Source organism: Misgurnus anguillicaudatus, chromosome 8 (assembly GCF_027580225.2).
Source record: "Misgurnus anguillicaudatus chromosome 8, ASM2758022v2, whole genome shotgun sequence".
In the NCBI taxonomy this organism is placed as follows: Eukaryota; Metazoa; Chordata; class Actinopteri; order Cypriniformes; family Cobitidae; genus Misgurnus; species Misgurnus anguillicaudatus.
In genome coordinates this window covers 6234335-6257159 of record NC_073344.2, presented here as the reverse complement: position 1 = coordinate 6257159, position 22825 = coordinate 6234335, and the positions used below count along the sequence as shown (strand labels likewise).

Sequence of the window (22825 nt, the reverse complement as noted above, 5' to 3'; positions counted from 1 at the left end):
TCCGGATGCTACAGTCTTCGGATTGAGAAACGGCGTATATCTTTCCTCATTGTTCCGCCCCCAAGCCAGCGGGTCATCACTGATATCAGTTGCCTTCCTTGCAAATTAGCGCATTAAATCCGCGTCTGCTGGCTTTTTGCGTTAACACGAACCTGAAGACGTCTCACTGGGCGAGATTGTACTTTATATTTTTCATAATTTGTAAAGTGCACACCACCGCGGGGCGCACTCCCTGACCGCCGGTGGAGTCCGCCACCGCGGTGATGCGGTGGTAATTACAACCGTCCCAGCCCTACTGGTCTGATGAGTCTCGATTTCTGTTGAGACATTCAGATGGTAGAGTCAGAATTTGGCGTAAACAGAATAAGAACATGGATCCATCATGCCTTGTTACCACTGTGCAGGCTGCTGGTGATGGTGTAATGGTGTGGGGGGATGTTTTCTTGGCACACTTTTAGGCCCATTAGTGCCAATTGGGCATCATTTATATGCCACAGCCTACCTGAGCATTGTTTCTGACCATGTCCATCCCTTTATGGCCACCATGTACCCATCCTCTGATGGCTTCTTCCAGCAGGATAATGCACCATGTCACAAAGCTCGAATCATTTCAAATTGGTTTCTTGAACATGACAATAAGTTCACTGTACTAAAATGCCCCCCACAGTCTCCAGATCTCAACCCAATAGAGCATTTTTGGGATGTGGTGGAACGGGAGCTTCGTGCCCTGAATGTGCATCCCACAAATCTCCATCAACTGCAAGATGCTATCCTATCAATATGGGAAAACATTTCTAAAGAATGCTTTCAGCACCTTGTTGAATCAGTGCCACTTAGATGTAAGGTAGTTCTGAAGGCGAAAGGGGGTCAAACACAGTATTAGTGTGGTGTTCCTAATAATCCTTAAGGTGAGTATAAGTGAATACAGTTTAAATATGGGTATGGGTAAAATAAATAGGTGTTCTGTGACACTAAGTGCATAGGAATGTGAATTGTATGGTGTTATTTTTCTTGTAAACTGTATAAAGATTAGTCATGTCTTTTTGATTTAAATAGTGGCTTACATTCTGAGAAGGAAGTAGAATTGAGACTTTTTTGAGAGTGAAAGTGATATTCCACCCTGTTAACAATGCCTGCATGGATGTCCCAAGTCTGTAAACTGAAGTTTTAATTGATGTGTTTGGATGTACTACCTTATGTTTAGCTTTATGGTGGTATGCTCTATCAACTTCTGTCTCTACAAAATGGAAACACAAATTCACATGAAAATCTTTAGACTTTCATCTAATTCTATGTGCTGGTCAGCACATTTAGAAATCACATTATTTATAATTTTGGGGGATTCATCTTACAAGGGGCTTACAGGTAGTTGTCTCTGTGGTGGCAAAGCTGAACTATGTAATAATCATTGAGTATTTTGAATATTTGAACAAAAAGATGAACATTGTTTTTCAGTTGCTTTTAACATTTTGCTTTTAATTCGTTCCTAATGAATTTCGTAATGAAATAGCCTATAGGTTATACATTGTTATAAAGTATGCTACTGACCGAATATTCAAAATACTGAACATCAAAATCACGATTTCTCTTAGAAATTGTATTAAACTCAATTTTATTTTGTAAAAGTAACCTAACAAATAAAGGTATTTTGGATAAAAATTGAAATGGGCTCTAACAAAAATGGCATCATTAAAAAAACACAGAAGTTGGCCTGGCAATGTAACTACTGGCATAGAAGATAGTTTTCACTATACATTTGGATTTATAAAGTTACCCAAAGAAAAATACAATACTTTTATGAATTGCACTATACTGTTAGTTTATAGCCTAATGTATAGCCTACTATAGTAAATTGATGAACTAAAACTGTAATAGCGTATACTGTAGTGTTTACTATGGTATGGTTAAAAACAATTATAGAGTAACTGCTAAAATCTACTTCAGGATGCCTTCATGTGGATAAAGGAGTAAAACCTTTTGCAGTTTTGCCCTTTTTGTGAAAGACACATGGTACGCTGAGCATTATGTAAAATCAGTAGGTCATGTGCGATACAGCACACGCGGGTGGCAGTTCAGTTCCCCACACACTGACGCGCAGGTCCACGCGGGGCCAGATGTGATGTAGCATATGACGCTGCTCAGTTTCCCGCGCGTCTCTTTTGACTCTCAACGCGCGTCAACATGAGTGCAGGCGTGCTCCTCCTCAGCATCACCAAAACACCGCCGCAGAACGCAAACGTTGGAAGATGCGGTGATTTATTGACTGATGATGTGAATGCGTAGACTGCGCTCAACTGTCTGAACTGAAAGCAAGTTTATGTCTCGCGCGCTATGTATCCACGCGCGTATTTAAGCCCCACAGCAGGAGTAATGAGACGCTGACAGGTCGCGCGCTGAAAATGGACTGTTTATGCATTGTTAGCACAAAGGTAAGAAGACCTTTATATGCGTTAAGTGTTTGCTATGATCTGGGTAAATTATACGTTTATTAGAAAGGTGTAGTGGTTGAACGATTATGATGAACAGATGTGGGAAATCCCAAGGAGTAGGGTGGTACAAAAGACGCATAAGGATTAAAAGTATGGACACTTTTAATCCTTATAAGGAAGGAATTATCCATGTAATATAATGTAAGATGGAATAAGAACACACTTTAAAATGTTCTAAACAACCTAAAAAAAATCTCAATATTAATAATAAAGAAAAATAATGCAATCCAAAGAACCTTTTTGTCAAAAGTTCTTAAAACAACAATTTCTTATTATTTTTCTGAAGTTTCCTATAGAGCTGCATTTATTCTGTCTCTCTGGACAAAGATCTATATAAACACGGCATGAGGGCACACTTTTAGTCTGAGACATGCAGTTTTTTCTCATTCAGTGCCAAGTTTTCACAATAACTTTAATTTAATAATTTTAAAGAAATGGACATCTGGAATTGCTAAGAAGAATGTACATAATGTCATAATATACAGTTGTGTTTTAGTGGATACAGTTGTGTAGTGCATATGCAAATTAAGGTCTACGATAGTTGAACATTTATTACAGGAAATTTTTGTATTAAGTGAATGGCGCCTGTGACTTGAAGACAACTGTTCAGCGAGCACTAGCAGCGTCTGTACACTTACAGGCATGCACTTTAAATATGCAAAATGACTTAGCGGTTATATAATCTCATTTTTTTCTACTTGAATTGATTTATATTTGTCTGGAGTGGCAAATGACAACATCTGTGCCTCTGCAAATGGATTGCCATGGCCAGCCCCTTCCCTGGAGTCATGCAAAATGTCATAAAGAACTTCAATATTTTATAACTACCTGGACAATAAAAATACCAATGAATACATTTGTTTAAAAATGAATTAATTAATCTATAAATAAATAGACAAAGTTAAAAAAAATCATTATGTAACATTTTATTAGGCAATAAAAAGTGAGATTATAAAAATAATGTAGAAATGAAATATTAATCCATTAATAAATAGTTCAAACAATTTACAAAAACAACATAAAACACTCAATAATTCATCATTTTAAATTGCATTTACAAATTCTTAATTAAATAATGGAATTTCAAAATGTTTAAAATTCAAAATTAGCTTTTCCGTGACTCTTTGGGTCCTCATCCGAGATCTATAAATCTGCGCATGACGTACAATCAGAGCCAATCAGCGAGCTTGTTACATCCACCTGGCCATAGCTAATTTGCATTTCTCATTTGTCTATTTGCAAGGACCCAAAGAGTCACGGAAAAGCTAAATAGAGAGGCTAAAATGAAAAGTAAATCGAATAGCGAAAAAAATAAGGAGAACAATCGGGAATTGAAAACGGAAATGCCCTTTTAAATGCCTTATTTAAACCTGTATGTGTAGTTGAATTTATAAATCCAGTTATTTATTTCTCTTTTTAAATCGCTTTTTGAAATACATTTTGAAATTCCATTATTTAATTAAGAATTTATAAGTGCAATTTAAAATGATGAACTTATTGAGTGTTTTATTAATGGATTAATATTTCATTTCTACAATATTTTTAAAATCTCACTTCTATTGCCTAATAAAATGTTACATAATGATCCTTTTGTAACTTTGTCTATTTATTTATAGATTAATTAATTAATTTTTAAACAAATCTATTAATTGCTATTTTTATTGTCCAGGTAGTTATTTAATATTGAAGTTTTTTATTACATTTTGCATGACTCTTGTGGTCCTCCATAGTTTATAAGGTTGAATATTACAGTATTCATTAGCAATGAATACAAAGGGAATGAAGAACATATGACATACTGTAAGTTTACTTTACACGTTGTCACTCCTTCATGGCAAATATTTTGCGGAGCCTACCTGTTGCCTGCCATTGGAATGCCATTGGAAAAGCCCCTAGTTACTGTGGTTGTGCATAGGGTTGCAGAATTTTGGAAACTTTCTATGAAAATTAAATTACAGGAATATATGGGAATTTTTGCACACGGATGAAGATGAGTCAGTTGTTGAGGAAGCTAATGTTTGTTTATGAGACAACTTGTAAAAACTGCCAAATATAATTTCCTTAACCCTCCAACTTGGAATATTTCCAAAATTCCAGAGCTTTGCAACCTAATAGTTGTGCAGAATATACTTTTTTTAATGTTGTTTATTTCAAAGAACTTCCTAAAACAGTCCTCCATTTTGCCCTTGATGAAAACATAACTGATGCTTGTGCTAAACAGTGGCTTGTTATGCGGCCATTATAAAAGGTACACAAAACAATTTGCTCTGCAATAATCACAGACCTTAAAGCCCCCCTAACCCAGAAAATGCATTTTTAAATGTTTCTCTGAGAAAATAAATTGCCTGTGTGTGTGCAAAAACATCCTGTTATTATACAAATCCATCTACTCTTTTTTGTGTATTTTCCTTTAAACCGCAACAGTCACACACAACAGGTTGTTAGGGATCCCCTATCAATGTGATGCGCCCCAGTCAGAACCGTACATTCCACGCGCTGAGGTACATTCACATTATAAGCAACTTTGTCACTGTGTGTCGCTCATCTCTTTCCAAAGAGGCGTTTCTAAATCTGGTTGTCATACACAAATGAGTACCGTCCACTCCAGTAACTGACGAGAGATGGATGACGTGAGCTCCACTGCTTCGTTCTCATTGGTAGTTGCTCCCAAAAGTCGCTCATAATTTGCATAAAGTTAAACATTTGTCAACTTTGTCACACGACTGGACACACCCCATCCAGTTGCCAGCGGTCACTGGTTTAATGCTCATTCTTGTGTTGCTGTCATATAAGCAATGGGGTCTATAGATAAGTATCAAGCATGAGAGACACAAGCTGCGCATGTACATCAAGTTTAATCTCGCGCGCATCTCCCACAACAGGCAAAGTCTTGCAATCCGGAGCCAGGTGTATTTAACATGCATTGAGAGACACAGGCATTGAAACAACTTGTCAGTTTGGGAGAAGAGGTATTTTGGTTGGGGTGCCTCACGCATTAGTTTGATTGTCACTTACTGCATATTTCTCATATCGCAGCCTTTCACGATTTGCTAATGGCGATGGTTCACATCGCAATTGCGCTTCGAAACCGATTAATCGCCCAGCCTTACTGCCCGAAGCTTTTGCCATCTTGATTGTTTGTATTTATCGTTCTGTAGAAGATTGCGTATATATGCAGGTGTGTAGTGTTTCTTACAAAGTAACATCGCCATCTACTGGACCGGTAAACATAATACAGCGTTTTTAGTTGTGCTTGCGGATTCGTGTAAACACAGATCTTTTTTAAAGCGATGTGTACGTGAAAATTTTTCAAAAACACAAAGTAAAATGGTTTCCTTTTTTAACTTAATAGTTACTTGCCATTTAAACGTAGCTTCCGCCATATGTCAGTTGGGTTGCATGTTAATGGAAATAAGACCGGTTCTTGCACCAGCCTACTGGTGTAAAGGGAGTATGAGTGAACTATGCCAGCATAGCACATTAAACTAAATTTTAAATGAGCAAGCATGGTATGACCCCTTTAATGCATAAGTGTGTAATTTAACCTGTTTTGACAAACTAATTCTTCTGCTCTATTTTGGGCTAATGTGTTCACTGAACACACCCCCAGTTGTGAACCTGCAACAGTATAATCATCATGAATCTATTCATAAGACCTAACCCTCACCTGTTATTCAAAACATTGTTTTTGCAAACTGCACATACAGAACAAATGTGAATATACAAACCAACCAGATACTTCAGTCCTTTTTGAAGCTTTGCTTTTGAGCCCTGCTTTAGATCATGTCTAAAAAGCCTACTGCTTAGCTATTTAAAGGGGCAACGAATCAGCTGTTTTTATTGTTTTATACTGTTGCCTGAGGTCTACTTAGGATGTTTGCATAGTTTTTACAGTCAAAAACACAAAAGCAATAAGTAATAGGCTATTTTGTACCCTGGTTTTGAGGCTGGCTCAAGAAATGCTCAGTTTTGATAGGCGGGCCGCATTGAAGACCTGGAAGTAAAGGTCCACTGCTATGTCCACTGCAAAATATTCATTGGATAGCTTCATTCCCCATCATTACATGTGGGGAATTGTTTTGAAAACCTTTGTGTGTAAAAATAGCCACAAAAGATTCTGGGTGCTAGAGGTAGGGATGTAACGATTCAATCACGATTCAATTGCGGTCCTCATTAAAAATGCCTGTCTGAAATCGATTCTGAATCGCAAGGCTGCGATTCTTTGTTTTATGCACAGCTTGTGCCTGTATTACAGCATTTGGTCAGTAGGAAGTCCTTATCAATCTCAAATCATTATGAGTCGGAGTCGTTTATAACGTGCATTTAAAAAAGCAACACTCGTTAAACAAAATCTTTTAAAATATTCTTTATTATCATGAAAATACCTGAAACAATTTGAAGAACAGCGTATAAATATTCATGTGTAGACATTTCCTGGAATAGCGTTTGTAATGCTACTTCTTCTGTGGCACAAAGGAAGTTTCTGCACGGGAGCGCCCTCTGGCATTCGGATGTGCCGGGATTTCACCGTAATTCATTCAAATTCATTCATTAAGAAAACGCACATTTGCACGATGAATCGTTACACCCCTAGCTAGAGATGATACACAAATGACAATGCATCCAAGTAAGCGTGCACCAGAATCTAAATCGCGGCTGGTAACATTCTTTACAAATGAATCCGCAGTACAATGAAGCAACCAAACAATCTGTTTTCCACACGCGAGCTGGAACTTCTTTAAAAACAAACTTCTACCACGTATTCCTAATGTTAGGTTCCGAGGGAAGGTTATACAGTGACTGTGTTATACAAACTTTGGCAATCTTTAAAGGCATTTTGCTGATTGTTGGAAAGCTGCATACGGTTTTCTTCACCCCATGTGTTACTTCCCTACACGCAAACCTGTGGGCGTGGCTACTAGTGTTGGGCGATATGCCCCATTTTGAGATCGTCCTATCGTCAGCCTGTGAAATTGCCAATACGCGATAGTTTCGGGGGGCGGGGCAGTAGTTTACTCATTTATTTATTTGTTCATTCTTTACTCCATTTATGACAAGTCACTTGATTGATGGACAAAAAAGAAACAAGGACAACACTGTCAAGACCGCAACCTTCTTAAAACTGATGCCATTAATCCGAGTGCGGAAAAGTCCAGGCAACCTAAAATTTACTGCGTGCCAGGAAGCGGGAACAACACACTTGCTGGTTTTAACCCTCTGCGCGCTAACAACCTCTCTAGAGAAAATGCCAGAGCCGCGCGTATTACAAGCTCATGTGCGAGGAAGAGTGCGAATCATTCCCACTACAAAAGGAGTCCATGCTGCATGCATTCAGGTCTGAGCAAGAGTCCAAGGCGCGTGCATTAAGTCCAGGGTAGGGTTGCACCAGTGGTTCTTAAAGGAATAGTCTACTCATTTTCAATATTAAAATATGTTATTACCTTATTTAAAAGAGGAACTATATTTTATGGCGTAATAGCACTTTTGGGAGTACTTCGACTCGCCTGAAAAGTCCGCTCCCCTTCTCACTCTCATAATGGGAGAGGGAGGGTGTTACTGCGCCGAGTCGAAGTACTCCCAAAAGTGCTATTACGCCATAAAATATAGTTCCTCTTTTAAATCCGCTTAGAAAAGCGCTACGTTTTATTTTGTACCACCAAACTTGCTCGTATAACTACTCGTCTTAAATAGGAAAAACGTTGATGTGTTTGGTCACTTCTAACTTTATCTCTAAATGGTACCATTGAATGAATGGGGCTAAGCTAAATGCTATCGAAGCGTCGCAGCGCGCTCCAGCGCTTACGTGCACGCACACAGATGATAGAGGGATGTATCAACAATTCTTAGTTAAGGTAATAACATATTTTAATATTGAAAATGAGTAGACTATTCCTTTAAGTTCTTACTTAAACTGCGATGTAAAGTCCAAACTTGAGGCTTAGTAACTACTAGCAAGTTTATAACTAACTCTGTACTTTATTCGGTTGCACCATTTGTTCTTAAGGCAGAACGTAGCTAGTAGACTGTAAGCTCTCCGTAAAGTAATGCGGTGTCGCATAGAATGACGTCTATTTTTCTTAACCCAATCACAAGCCTTCTAATAGGTAAACAGGAAATAGTGTGAACACGTAATCTCAAACACATTCTTGACTGGCCTAAACTGAAAGTTAAAAAGACGTTAAAACCAAAGTTATTGACCTCAAAATAGTACACTTTTATTTGAAAATATCTATCCCACACATGGAGGAGAAAATAAACAGGAAGAAAAATTTCAGCCATGAAGAAATTCTTATTTTAATTGATGGATACAAGGAAAACAAAACAGTTCTTGAAAACCTGTTGACGAACTTGCGGCTCTTCAATCAATTATGAGCGCATCGATGTGATCTAATCTTATTCAGACCGCTATTTATGGACAGAGGCTTCCGTAAATATTTAGTTACAACGTATTGTTACGTTTAAACTAAGTTTAATGGTGCAACGGAAAAACATTTAGTAGTGGGTAATAGGGATGTTCACATTGACCGCTTAACCGGTAACCGAAGGTAAGAGTTTATGACCGATTAACATTATCAGTTAAAAGAAAAAAATATTTGTTGACGCAAGGTGCGTGCCTTCATGAGCCGTCAGACATTTCACCACTTTTCTATCTTTAATTTGTGAATGTCATGTAAATTACACAAATTATTGCTGTCCTGACGGTCTGATGAGAAATAATTTGTGTGCGTGTTTGGAAGCTGAACGGAGACGCGTGTTTCCGCGCAAGATGACGCGGTCCGTCGTCGTCTCGGGCACATCCGGACAGACCTTCGCTGATGGCCTCTGGCCCTGACCATAAACATCTCTTTTTTTTTTGCACAAACGGAGAAAGACGAAGCTTCCTGCTTTAGAAATGACCACTGTGGTAGATGAAAAAGAGACAATCTGCCCTTTTTGGATATTAGTCCTCTGGACTGATCGCGTGCTCTTTGATAAGGTAATGTTGCATGAATATCTGATGTACGAATCCTGGTTCTGTTGTTGATCTGTCGCTGCTGTTTACACGTTCAAATGAAATGTTTTGTTTTTACTAGGTCACAGACAACCGTAAACTGTATTTTTACTCAATTACAACTTAATATTAAAATCTTATAAGTTAACGGTTAATGTTCGGTTCATAAGCTGCGGTTGTCGGTCGGGAAAATTAACTGATATGAACATCCCTAGTGGGTAAGTTGTAATTTAGTGCCCATTTACGTCGTAACTAGGCTACGTTGTAACTTATGCACAGCTGGTGCAACCGGCCCCAGGTGCGTGCGAGACGGAATCCGCGCGTTACAAGCTCTCTCGCGCAAAGTGAAACCCATAAACCCTCTCATGTGAGGAAAAGAATGCAATGCGCATGTTAATGTAAAACTACAATGATAATAATAACATCCCCAGCTATCATCATGAAAGCCTGCTATTGGCGATATGTCTGACGATTGTCGATACACGATACTATCGTCTATCGGCACAACCCTAGGGGCTACAAAAGTAGTCGTTGCCATTCGACTTTTGAGGTGGTGTTTAAAATCTCTACAACGTCACACATTGGCACATTCCTGGATCGGCTGTTTTCTGGGCTTGGTGCAAAAAACAGTAACAAAGACGTTTTCGGTTCTGAAACTTGCAGGATGTTCATTTAAGTACGATGACGTCTTATATAAGAAAAAAATCTAGTTAAAATTTATTCTTTGATTTACTGCTTCTTTAGGAGTAGTGCAGTAGTTTACAATATAGTTTTAAATTGCACACATTTAAAAGAATATAAATACATTTTTAAATGAATTTTCTTTTTGATTTATTGTTATAAATGTTGTAGTTGTGCTATAGAAGAAGTTTTTTGAGGTGATTATTTTGAGGCAAGTAAAAGTTTCAGCCTTGCCTTACCTCCTTAAGCTTTAAGTAGCTTACCATTTATCCTTTAATTGTCTTTGGAATGACCTATTTTTGATTGTAGGAGTATTTGATCTTTGTCTTGGTCAATTGAAATACATTTGAGTAGCCACAAGAATCGGTGTTGTATCAATGAGCACTTGCTTTACTGGAGTTCACGTTGAGGTGTCATACTTTGAAGACTTGCGTAGACGATACGGCTAAATGGAGGATTCAAACGAGAGCATTAATGTAAAGTATTTGGCATTTCTAATTTTTCATTTTGCACCCAATCTGTCAGTAAAAATATATTTGGTTTATTAGTACCTATTGATGATATTTTCGGAGATTGACACCATCATCAGGAAGGAGCTGTGTTTTTTTTTCTCCTTCATAATGTAGGTCTCTTTAGATGTAGGATCAGAGCTGTGATCTATAAATAGCACATGAGCTGATCTTTTTAGGTTATGTGTTTATTTTTATTTATTTGCAAACTCAAAAGTAATTTAGGGTTGTAAGAGAATTGTAACTGTGCAGTATTGTAGCAGTACTTAATGCTTTTTCACAAAGATGCATTTGGGTTTCAGTAACAGTAGTAAAAAATAACTTTCAGTCAGCCAATTGTCATTTAAAAAAATAACTGAAGGGTGATTACTTTTTTTATTAAAATGGCCAGCTGATTCTTATGCCACTTCCTACAAAGCTACTTGCCACATAAGTATACGTTTTGGATAAAACGTATTGATTTGAGATAAAACATACGAGAATTATTTTATTATTTGAAACATTTAATGTCAGCAGGTGTTAGAGGTCAGTTGTGTGAAAACAGATGGGAGCCAACGGGCTGGCTCAGTGATCTCCCATTCACTAACGTGGGTTTGCGTACGCACACATGCATGTAGACACACTTCAGTGTGCAAATGCAAAGTATGTTCTCAGCAATATTTCATCCTAAAATGAAATTGTCATGTACTCTGTCATTCTTTTTATGCAGTTAAGATAAATGGAGACTAAAGCATACAAGCTCAAACAAAGATGCAAAGGTTTCATAAGTTGCGTGATACATTGTTGTGGAGCCAGACAACAGCTTGAATTTATATGAGTAAACTATATGTGAGTGCATGATGACACAAATTTTTGTTTTAGGTTGGAGCATCCCTTTAAATACACACACTTTGTACTCTTTGCTTCCGCACCTCTCTCTCATGCACACAGTGGCAATCTTGCTGAGTGGGCGATTCATGTAGAGATCCAGTCTGGAGCAGTAAGATCCCCAGCTGTTGCCGCCTTTATCAATCCTGTTGGCTGTCTGTTTGAAGTTAGTCTAATGTATATACGCTCACCGGCAACTTTATTAGGTTCAATTGCTTGTGAACACGCATTGCTAACCAGTAAGTCGCATGGCAGCAACTCTATACATTTAGGCATCTAGACATGTTGAAGATGACTTGCTGAAGTTCAGGCCGGGCATCAGAATGGGGAAGACAGGGGATTTAAATGACTTTGAACGTGGCATGGCGGTTGGTAACAAATGAGCTAGTCTGAGTATTTTAAAAACTGCTGATCTACTGGGATTTTCACGCACCTTCTTTAGGGTTTATAGAGAATGGTCTGAAAAAGAGAAAATATCCAGTAAGTGGCAGTTGTGTAGATGAAAATGCCTTGTTCAGAGGAGAATGAACTACGAAAATAACCTAAGAACTAACTTTTTTAAGTAAAATGTACTGCTTTTTTAAGTACAACTTACCTACTAAAATAAAATAAAACCTACTTAATAATTCATGAAAAACATTTGTTATTTAATTAAGTCACTTAATTATTTTTATTTTAGAAGTTAGATTTATTTGAATTGTTTAGGTAAAGTATATCAAAGCAATAAGCCCCAAGAAGCAGTGGGTTACCAGTGCATTTTATAACGGCTAAGGGGAGTTGTTAGGCACGACACGAAGCGGAGTGCCTAAAACCCCCTTAGCTGTTATAAAATGCACTGTAACCCCACTGCTTTGCGGGGCTTATTGCTTTTATAAAACGGTTACTTCATATGCATAGCAGGATTTCATAAAATAAAACATAAATAAGTTGTAATTTTAATAGTACAAATTTTACTCTTCCGCAAAACAAAGTAGTTCCTCAGAATCAAGTGTGGCTGCAACAGAGCACAGTTCCCAACAGACACAGCAAAGACACAATGAAAATCTGTTTAAAGACTGTGGTGTTTATTTTCTTAAATCAACATGTATCTAATTTATACATTAACATTCATATTGTGCAACTGTTGAAGTAATAATCAAATATGCTTGGAAGCATGCTAACTCTTTCCCCGTCAGCGTTTTTTTTTTTTTAAGTTGCCACCCAGTTTTAGTATAATGGCTGCAGTAAAACACTGTTCTTTAAATAAACATTAAATGAAAGAACAGACAATCTGCGTTCAAATAAAATGTTCATAATATTTTTATAATATATTATGTTTTATAATACTTTTTTGGATATTGAAGCATTGGTGTCCTAAAAATATGAAATAAATCGTATTTACTATTGTATGGTGGATTGTATGTTTTTTATTTTCTTTAACATAGTTGTATGGACCTAGTTACTCTTAAGGCCCTATTTTAACAATCTAAGCACATGGTCTATAGCGCACGCCGCACGGTCATAATGGGCGTGTCCAAATCCACTTTTGCTATTTTAATGATGGGAAAAATGGTTTGTGCGCCGAGCGCACGGTCGAAAAGGGTTGTTCCTATTCTTGTAATGAGTAATGGGTGTGTTTTTGGCGTAACGTGCAATAAACCAATCAGAGTTTCAGCTCTCATCCCCTTTAAAAGCCAGTTGCGCTGGGGCGATGTCTAATCCCTATTTAGATTAGTTTACCCAGTTTAACATTAATGTTAAATAATTGTGTTGTTTTCCATTTGTTTTAAAATTGTTATTTTTTTGGATTAAAACCTTTAAAAGCCGTTTAGTCATGGAAGTAAAAATAGGAGGCTTTTTTGCTGTAAATGTATGGATATCTACCGAGCCCCTAAGGTAACATTGGAGTAAAAAAATCTAAAGTTTAGTTTCATGTGTTAATCTAAAAGTTTCAGGTGCGCACGCGAAACAAAACGCGTTAGTTTTACGTGCGCACTTGAAACTATCGCGAAACTAAACTTTATTTAATTTTTATAATATCCAAAAAGCCCTCCAGTTTTGAATATTGAAGCACAGCATAGTCAGTTATTTATACCCCCAAAGAACAGTGAAACGTATGCAGGCTGGAGTTGAGACAAAAAAAACACATTTATTTGTAGTCTGTGTTTTGTGCTGCAGCTGAGCTGTTGTACAAGAGACTCAAACTCCAGTGAAGTTGACAGCATGGTGCAGGCAATCTAATGAGACACCTGTGGCGGAGCCAGAGGCTGACGCCCACCCCTGAGTCTGACCCCTCTGGACAGAGAGGAATAAATTACCTTTCAGTGTGTGAGTGTGCTCAGAAAGAATGCCAGCTTGTTTTCTGCTGCTGGCTATTGTGCACTGCATATTTTAAGCATCACCACAGTCCTTGGAATTGCTCTCAGGGGACACTGAACAAAATCTCTTGAAATTCAGCTGAACTTTACTTGTATAGTAAAGTTATATACAGGTGTCTAGATGAACATTACACAGTACAAGAAATACTTTCTCTGTCCCGTACAACTGGGACGGTACCCAAAGTAGACATATTTACCTAAAAGGTGCATATTAGTACTCTTAAATGGACATTTTATTAGGACCTTTTTAAGAAGTGACCGCTTTTGTACCTTAAAGGGTTCCCACGGATCCTTGAAAGTTTGTGAATCTGGGGAAAAAAATTCAAGGCCCTAGGAAGTTTTTGAAAATATACATGCATAGATACAGGTCATTGAAAGTGCTTGAATCTATTTTATGCAAAAAAAAAATTCTGGGAAAAAAATTCCATATTATTCCCTGTGTAGTGTAGGATAGTATCATATACTAAATTCTAGACTTTTTAAGCACACGTGCTAAACTGTTCCCTTTAAATGCTTATATCTTCTGTAAGCGAATGTTGATTCATACCAAAATGCTTTTTGCATAGTTGTGTTTGACACATGAAAACGTCGCGGGTTACGTATGTAACTGTTGTTCCTGAGAAGGGAACGAGACGCTGCGTCTCCCTTGCCATACTTCCTGCATCCCTGTAGCGCCGTCTTTGGCAATATTTCACATAGCGATATACTTCCTGGCTCCCGCGTCACCCTGTCTTTGCCGTTAATCCTCACCTTTGGTTGAATTTGATATACACATTCAGACGCACTTACCCCTGTAGGCGTCCCCAAAGTGTCACCGCAGTGACGCAGCGCGAGTTCCCTCGAAAGGGAATTGTAACAATGCATTTTAAAAGGTAACACAATGTAACCTTGCTCTCACTTGAAATGCGTTCCCACATTTAGTCCTTGAATTTTAGTCTATTAGACCTGGAAAGTCCTTGAAAGGTCCTTGAATTTGAAGTAAACTAAGGTGTGGGAACCCTGCTTACTGTGCGTTTACACCAATTGCAAAAGAGGCAGCAAAAATGTGCTATTCGCGCGTTGTTGGATGCTTGAACATTTTGAGTTTACTCTCTTCCTTTTCACGTGAAATTCTAGTCATTCGAGACATTCAAGCGTAAATTCGCGTCATGGGAGGGGCTTATATAGCTCACATTGAGTAAACTTACCAGATTGTTCGACCTCCTCACTCACTTTTTTCCAAACAAGATCCTTTTAATTTCTGTAAAAGTACCAAGATGTCTCGTGTAGCGATGATGATTGTCCTCCATTGTTGTTTTGTTTTTCTGCCTCCACTCGCTTCCTGTAATCATGCCATGGCTAGAGCAAGCTCCTGATTGGTTAACGTGGTGCGAAAAACTGCCAAAGTTCAGATTTTTCTACCCTCGCAGATCACGTGGCAACGCTCAATTTGCACAGAACGCGCCATCCGCACTGCGTCATTCGCCCTTCCCGCTCCACAGGGTGCTTTTTCGCATATTTGTATTGACTTAACATGTAAATCGCTCGTGCTTGCAGCCTCTTCCGCATCTGGTGTGAAGGCACCATAACAGTGTATACCTTTTACAAGGGTCATTCAGCAAATTGGGGTGGCAGATGAGAGGCAGATTTTTGTAAAATGTGGAAATTGAAACCAATGAATAAAATCAAACTTTGATGCTCCAAATCTCAAAACTAGATTATCGGACATTATCACAAATGTGAAAAAACAATGATTTCATCTCAATGCTTCTGCCATGGTAAGTGTAATATCTATATGATAGACCCTATTCAGGGTAGGTGACATACATTTATTTTAAAGAATGAAAAAAAGGCTGTACAATCCCTCTAATATTTTGTTCAATCTTTAATTCACATTAACATTCACAAGACACAAAAATGTATTTCCAATGTTGCATCAGCTGAATGATTGACAGTTTATTTATAAGAACACTACAACTTTGTATTAACTTTTCCTCACAATTTTTTTATGAAATATTGCTAGAAGAAATATTGTACCCACGCTAAGGGCCATAGAGGAGAGCTTTATTAGTTGAACCTTTATCAGGACATTAGTCATTTGTAAAAAAATCTTGTGTCTTCCTTAAAACAAGCAGAACTACATCAAGCATTTTGACAGGTTTATTGATCTGTTCAATATAAAAAAGATGTGCATAAGGGACACCAGCTTTCTAAGTCTCCTTTTCATACTGTTTGAGGTCATCTCCACACCACATTATAAACGGGATTTGGTATTTATTTTAGTCAACTGAAGCAGATCTATTTTAAGAAGTCCTGTGTCAGTTCTTCTGGATTTGTAAGCTGTGATTATATGGCCATTACATTGTGGTCTCTGTAAAACTATGATGTTTATCTCCTTTATAAGCTTTTTAGTATATTTGAAAACAGGCTTTAATTTACTCAGACATTTGTTAGGAATAAAGTAGCTAAGTAACCTAACATAACAGCAATACAAGACCACTTTATACCATCAGGGTTTATTTTTGCATTAGTCATCTGCTAACTGTCTGTTGTCCTGCTTATTACAAGTCTGCTTAAATGAAAGAATAAATGAATGAATGAATAAATAAAGAAGAGGACAACAAAAATTGCATTGGAGTTAAAAGCGTTTTAGTATGTGAGAAAAGAGACTCCAGCAATACAAGAAAAACTTGCTTTCATGAGTCATGCAAAGATATTTTACATGATTGATCAGAATGAAGAATTCAAAAGGGCGTGTAATAGATAAGCAAATCAAACAAGCAAGAGTGCTGTTGTGTGAAATATCAGCATAGCTGTGATTCGCTCAGACAGTAACAAAGCATCAGGGTGGACCAACAGTAATTTCCACTCCACATCAAGACTCATTGCCAGGTTCTCTGCGACATGAGTTGGAACACAGATGTGTGGATTCCTGCACACACGTTTTATTTCGTAATCCTTACAATACTATATATTCTCATCATCTTAACTTTGCTGTGAAGTGAGTGTGTTTGCCGAGCGGTGAGGTGTTTCTCCCTGCTGAGAGCTCATAGCTCAGGACCGGGCTGCTGGAGTGGTGTTAGCGTGATTTTGCTTGTGGTAGGCGGCGGGAAGGGTTGGAGGTGATGTGAAGGAGCCGTGAGTCAGTTTCAGCTCTCATAGGTCACCACCTGCGAGCCACGCAATCCTTTATGTTTACAGACAGAGCTGTGAGAGTCATTGAGAGAGTGGAAAGAATGGATAAAAGCAGTATAAATACTTTTGTCTGGTGACATAGATTTGTGTATTTCAGGTCTTCTATTCAGATTTTATGGTAAACCTTAGTGGTCCTCTTCTGAATCTATGCTTTTGGCAGAAAAGCACATTAAAGCAACACCATAAGTCTAGCTCTCGGGGTCCCCCTACAGTTGGGAAACAGTATTGTCTTCTACTACTGTCGTAAAATCTGTCATGTTTACACCATGGGATACACGTGCGATACCCACAACCTCGAAACTTTGCTGATTATCAGAACAAGCAACACATTTGAGTTAGACTTTTGGTGAGGTAGTCATCATGCACTGAACCCTACATGATGTTTGTAGCATTTAACCACACAGAAGTTTTGCACAAGAACAACATGAGGGTGGGAAATCGTCCTTATGCTGCGTTCAGACCAGCCGCGGTAGAGGCGTCAAGCGCAAGTGATTTCAATGTTAAGTCAATGTGAAGATGCATTGACGCGCGTCTGGAGGTCTCACGGCGCGAATGAGGCGTTTAATGCGGTGCGGTAGACTCGATTACGCCTCATTCTGCGTCTAGTTTCAAGCGGCACACTAGACGCGGTAGACGCGATGTTGACGCCTCAAACGCGGCTGATGTGAACTAGGGATGTCAAAATATGCAATTTCCCATATTCGATGATCATTTAAATTAACGATCAATCAATCGAATAATCGTTAACAGTAATAGTGCAATAAGCCATTCAGTGTCGGCGCCAGAGAATACAGAATGAGGGGGCCTCCTATTTTACTGGTGGGGCACCTGGTTCGTCTTATTATTTTATTATTATTATTATTACTACATGGCACTGTAAAATGCTTGGTACTGATTGGCCACTGGCCAGTCGCAACATTCAATGGTATTTTATTCCTTGAACAACCGCCTGAAACACAGCCTCACCCGGGTACTGCGAGTGTGAGCGAGTCACGTTAACAGGAACAGTTTAATAGCTACGAATTAATACAGAATAAATATGCATAATTAATAACGTATATGAGATTGTATTTACAATGATTAAACCGAATGTTTGTCTTTTGACTTTTAACTTGTTTTAACGCGTCTGGAAACGTTTTGCCAGAAGGTTTGTATTTCTTAAAAATAAGCTAATAAAAGACACCAAATCAAAATGTTATGTCTATTATATATTTACTCATATAGCAACTAGCCGTGAAATTAGCGGGATTGTTACAGCCAGCCAAGTTGTTGTCGCAAATAAATCCCTCACTATAGTAAAACCATAACTTATAATGACGTTAAAGTGCAAGACTGGATAACTCACGCAAATAATAAAGACCAGTACATAACCAAATAACAGCAAAAGAAAACAGTGTTACTGACATATCTAACACCAGAATGAACTATGCGTTTACCTTCAGAAGAGCTGCAGGCGACGAGAGGACTTTTTAAAACTTTTTAAGAAGGTCCTTTTATTTGTCGCGAAATTTCTCCAAGACTTACAAGTATACATTATTTAGACAGAAAATTAGTTGGCGATTGAGCCCCCGAACGTGACAGTAACTTTCAGTGCAGACAAAACACTGGGGATACCTTTAAGAATTTGTGTTGTTCAAATGTAGTGGCTGCCTGTATGTAACTGGCTGACTATGTTAGCATTTGTTACCTTTTTATCATCCGCCTCGGCTATCGTGACGGTAGTTGTAACAGTTCACTTGGGTTTGTTTACACGCAGTGATGAGCAGACAATGTGGTTCCGAAGCACATTTTTTTATTTCCAACGAAACAGTCTCCTTCGCTTTCTTATCATGTTTACATGATCTGATCACACGGGTGGGAGGGCAAATCTTTCAAATAATCTTGAGTTAAACATGAAAACAGCTCGTATTTCCTTCTCTGTTTCACTATTAACAACGCACTTGCGAACACAGCGCTCCTCGACTACATTACCCAGAGTACAGCACGGTCTGCACTACAAGCCCCACATTCTTAAACATTGTGGGTTAGTATTTTAATTATTATTTTTTATTAATTATACTCCGAATTTTATTCAGTATTCATTGTATAACCAAATGTATTTGCAGCACATTTTTTTTTATTATTAAGTTCATTGTTATTTTGAGAAGTAAGGGGGCACAGTGACTCAAGTGGCCGGGCCATGCCCCCTAGGGCCCGCTCGTGGCGCCGACACTGAAGCCATTACAGCAGTGACATATAGCCAATGACATAAAAGTGTGCGTAAAAATGCCAGCTTCCTCATGCAAATTAAAAGTTTTATTTTGTCTAAATAACATGCTAGTGAGATTGTAAAATGAGTCAATGTAGTTGGTGTTTTGATAAAAATCATCAATTGAATCTAGTAATGAAATATAATGACTAATAGACACAGTAAACTCCGCCTCATAACGGGCACTCCGCACAGTCGGATGAAAGTCCGTGCGTCCATGACAAAATAAGTTTTCATTATCATCAAGTGTGATTTTTCTAGTTGTTCACCTTGCTTTCTGAGTCGTTGATACATCACTTGTTGTAATTATATCCAAGAAGCACACAAAGGGCACTTTTCCCGTCGTCACCTCAGCTTTAGACCTGCGGCGTACTTTCAGCAAAGATGCTTATTATGAAGACTTCAACCTTCCATTAGAAAATCCGTTTAGCGTGTAGCGCCTCAGCCAGTAATGATGATGATCAATGATATATGTTGTGGGCGTTCAGAGTGTAACGACAGTCAGTTACAGTTTACATTTAACAGTTTCTTGCCAGAATGTAAGTTTTACATTTTAATCTGTTAATTAAAAATGGCTTCTGGTCTCCTTCCCTGTGTAATGCAGCGTTAGCAGCACTGCTATGCTAATCTTGCAGGCTTCCCTGAAGAGGGTCTTTGCTTTCAGTATCCTAACTGTGTTTAGATTTTCGGCATCGGAACCTCTCAGATCCACTGCGGATGCCATTTCGTTGCGTTAGCAGCCAGCCACGTCTCGAAAGAGGTTATAAAGCCCAAGTGAGTGTTTGGCATCAAGCATCGTTGTGATCATGGCTTCTTCGAGCTTGTTTAATTTTTTCACCAGCTGTGTATGTGCTTTGCGCAGGCGCCGGACACACGTGCTTGCTTTGTCGACAATCGTTCATTTTTATCGATTTAATTCTTATCGACAATTAATCGAAGATCGATTCATTGTTAACATCCATAGTGTGAACCCACGGTTAGAAAAAATTATGTTAGCGACAAGAATCATGTTTGGTTCTTTAGCATGTTAACTAGCATGTTAACGTTTACTATCTACCAGATTGATAATTCACTCCTCTACTAGCATTGATTCATGAAGATACATGGAGGACCAGATAGCTTCAGTAACATAGTCAGGCAGACAACAAATTCAGTATTTACTAGTCCAACAGCATGACGGCCAAGTCGGCATCGGTCGGGCAGACCTCCTCCTCCTTTAGCTCACGCCAGCGAGCGAACGCTGTATATTATGAAGGTTGAAAAACTACATAGTGTTGCTTTAAGGGGCCGTTCACATGTCATGCCTAAAAACGTGTAGAGACCGCTAGGCGCGTAGGTTTTTGTCACATGACGTGTGGTGCGCTTGCGGCATTCTGAAAAGTTAAAATGTTTTTAACTCGATGCGGTGCGGACTTGCCTAGAAAAACAAACGCATCGCACTGCCTGAGCATCCTTTTTATATGAGATTTGAAAATAAAGAATTTTGAGCGTGCAAAAAACGAGATATGTGAATCACCCCTAAGGGTGCATAGTGACTGATAAGGGACGGCCTACGTATAGACCGTTTCAGCAGTAACAACATAAACAAGCGGCTGTCGCGGCCCCCAGTAACTTCCGGTAAACTCCGCTAAGAATAAATAACAACAAAGTACTTTAAACGTAGTTTATTTATATAACAAGCAAAACAACAACACATAGATTACATAGGAAACCAAAACATTTGTTATTTTTGACGAGGCATTTGTTCAAGAGATCAGTTTAGCAACTAGTTAGACCATTAAAAAATGAAACCGGAAGTAAGGTTCGGATCCAGACGTGTATCACGTGCATCCGATGAAACCGTCTATATGTCAGAAAAAAAATGGTCCCTTAGGGTGTTTTCACACCTAGTTTGTTTGAGCCCTCCAGACGCTCTCAGATCAGTTCAGGGTGTATATGTGAACAAACCAAGTGATCTCAGACCCCCCTAAAAGGACCCAGAAGTGAACCGAACTCAGACCATGTCAGGAGGTGGTCTGAGTACGGTTCGCTTTTGGGTTCGATTTCTTTTTGATATGTGAAATCAATGAGGTCCCGGTCCGCTTTGCGTGTCGTTTGGACATTGTATCAAAATCAACTGCTGCACAGAAAGCTGGGATCTGAGTTCTTATGAAGTTGTGATGTGAACAAGAAAGGGTCTGAGATCACATCAGTTCTGAAGAGGACCAAAAAAAGAACTGGGTCCTCTTTTGAGTCCACTTTATTGTGAACACCAAAAGGACTGAGGTCACATTCAGCTAGTACCTGTTCTGGTTCACTTTAAGAGAACTGGGTTTGGTTCTTTTAAAATGAACTATATGTGAAAACACCCTTAATGTCACTGGGGCAGTACCCCTTCAAAAAGTACACCTTTGCATCTAAAGTGTTCATATTAGTACCTCAGAGGTACATACCGGTACCAAAGAGTGCATATTAGTACCTCAAATGTAAATATTGGTACCAAATGTATACATAACATAACTGTAACTTTTTAAAGGGTACTCCTCCTGACCCAGAGACAGTATGACAATTTTTTACCATTTTTACTGACTGTGTAATGTTCTTCTGCATTGTAGTGTCTGTATGTAATTTAATACTGCCATCTACTGCATTGAGTTGTCACGGAGTTGTTTTTCCTTATTTCAAAGTGATCTTGTCACCTGAATCAGACAAGATCACTTCTATCTCTGTTTTCTGAGGCCCAAACATACTGTAACTAAGGCCATGTTTACATTAGAGCATTTGCGTTTTAAAACGGCATTTTAAAATGAAAACGATCCTCGTTTATACTGGCATTTTAAAAAGAATCTTCATCCACACTGTACACGACCATAAACGCATGAAACATGACCAATCACGTAACTGGGCATGCGCATAAAAGTGTAAAATAACTTATTACTCTAATAATAGCTTACCTTTGCATGTTTACGCAGCCTAGGGGTGTGCGATATTGACAAAAAGTCATACATGGGTCCTTTGCTGGCAACTATAACAGTCAGACACTATTTTTGAACCTATAAAAATGTGTTTGGGAAAGTCTTATACTGTTCTATTTCCCCCCTACAACATATTAATATGATTAATAGGTTAATTTTGATTTTATAACTAAACAGAAAGGTCTTTATGATTTAAAAAGAAAGCATTCTAAACAGTAGCAAACTTGAAGCAAAAATTAATTTCAGCAAATGCAAACTTCAATCAAACATATAGTAAGAAGTGAAGTATTGCTTTAGCCTACCAGAAATGCTTATTGCATTAATTTTTAAAAGTGTGCGAGGTCCGTGCACGTCCTCCGCTAGCAACACACAAATAGCTAAAAGCGCAAGCGCCTAAACGAGCATTGTATTAATGACGTTGAGTTTATTGTTTTTATTAATTTATATTCACAAAACTTATCAACAAAACATCGATTAAAATTAAGAGACAAATGATCTGAAACGAAATTCATTTTAAAGTAGCAAACAAAACTTACATTAAACTGGAAAATAATG

The 22825-nt window shown here is 38.3% G+C and overlaps 1 protein-coding gene across 12 annotated transcripts in view; it reads left to right on the top strand.

Annotated features, from left to right (window-relative positions):
• The window catches only part of dlg1a (discs large MAGUK scaffold protein 1a), a 181635-nt gene that overhangs the window by 5775 nt on the left and 153035 nt on the right, over nt 1-22825 (top strand). The window contains exon 1 of one of the 12 annotated variants that reach the window (XM_073870197.1): nt 2213-2429. The exons of the other annotated variants lie outside the window; for them this stretch is intronic. Coding sequence (XP_073726298.1) covers nt 2400-2429 — 30 coding nt within the window. The 5' untranslated portion in view covers nt 2213-2399. Of the gene's footprint in view, nt 1-2212; nt 2430-22825 lie in introns of those variants that run through there. 12 annotated transcript variants of the gene reach the window in all.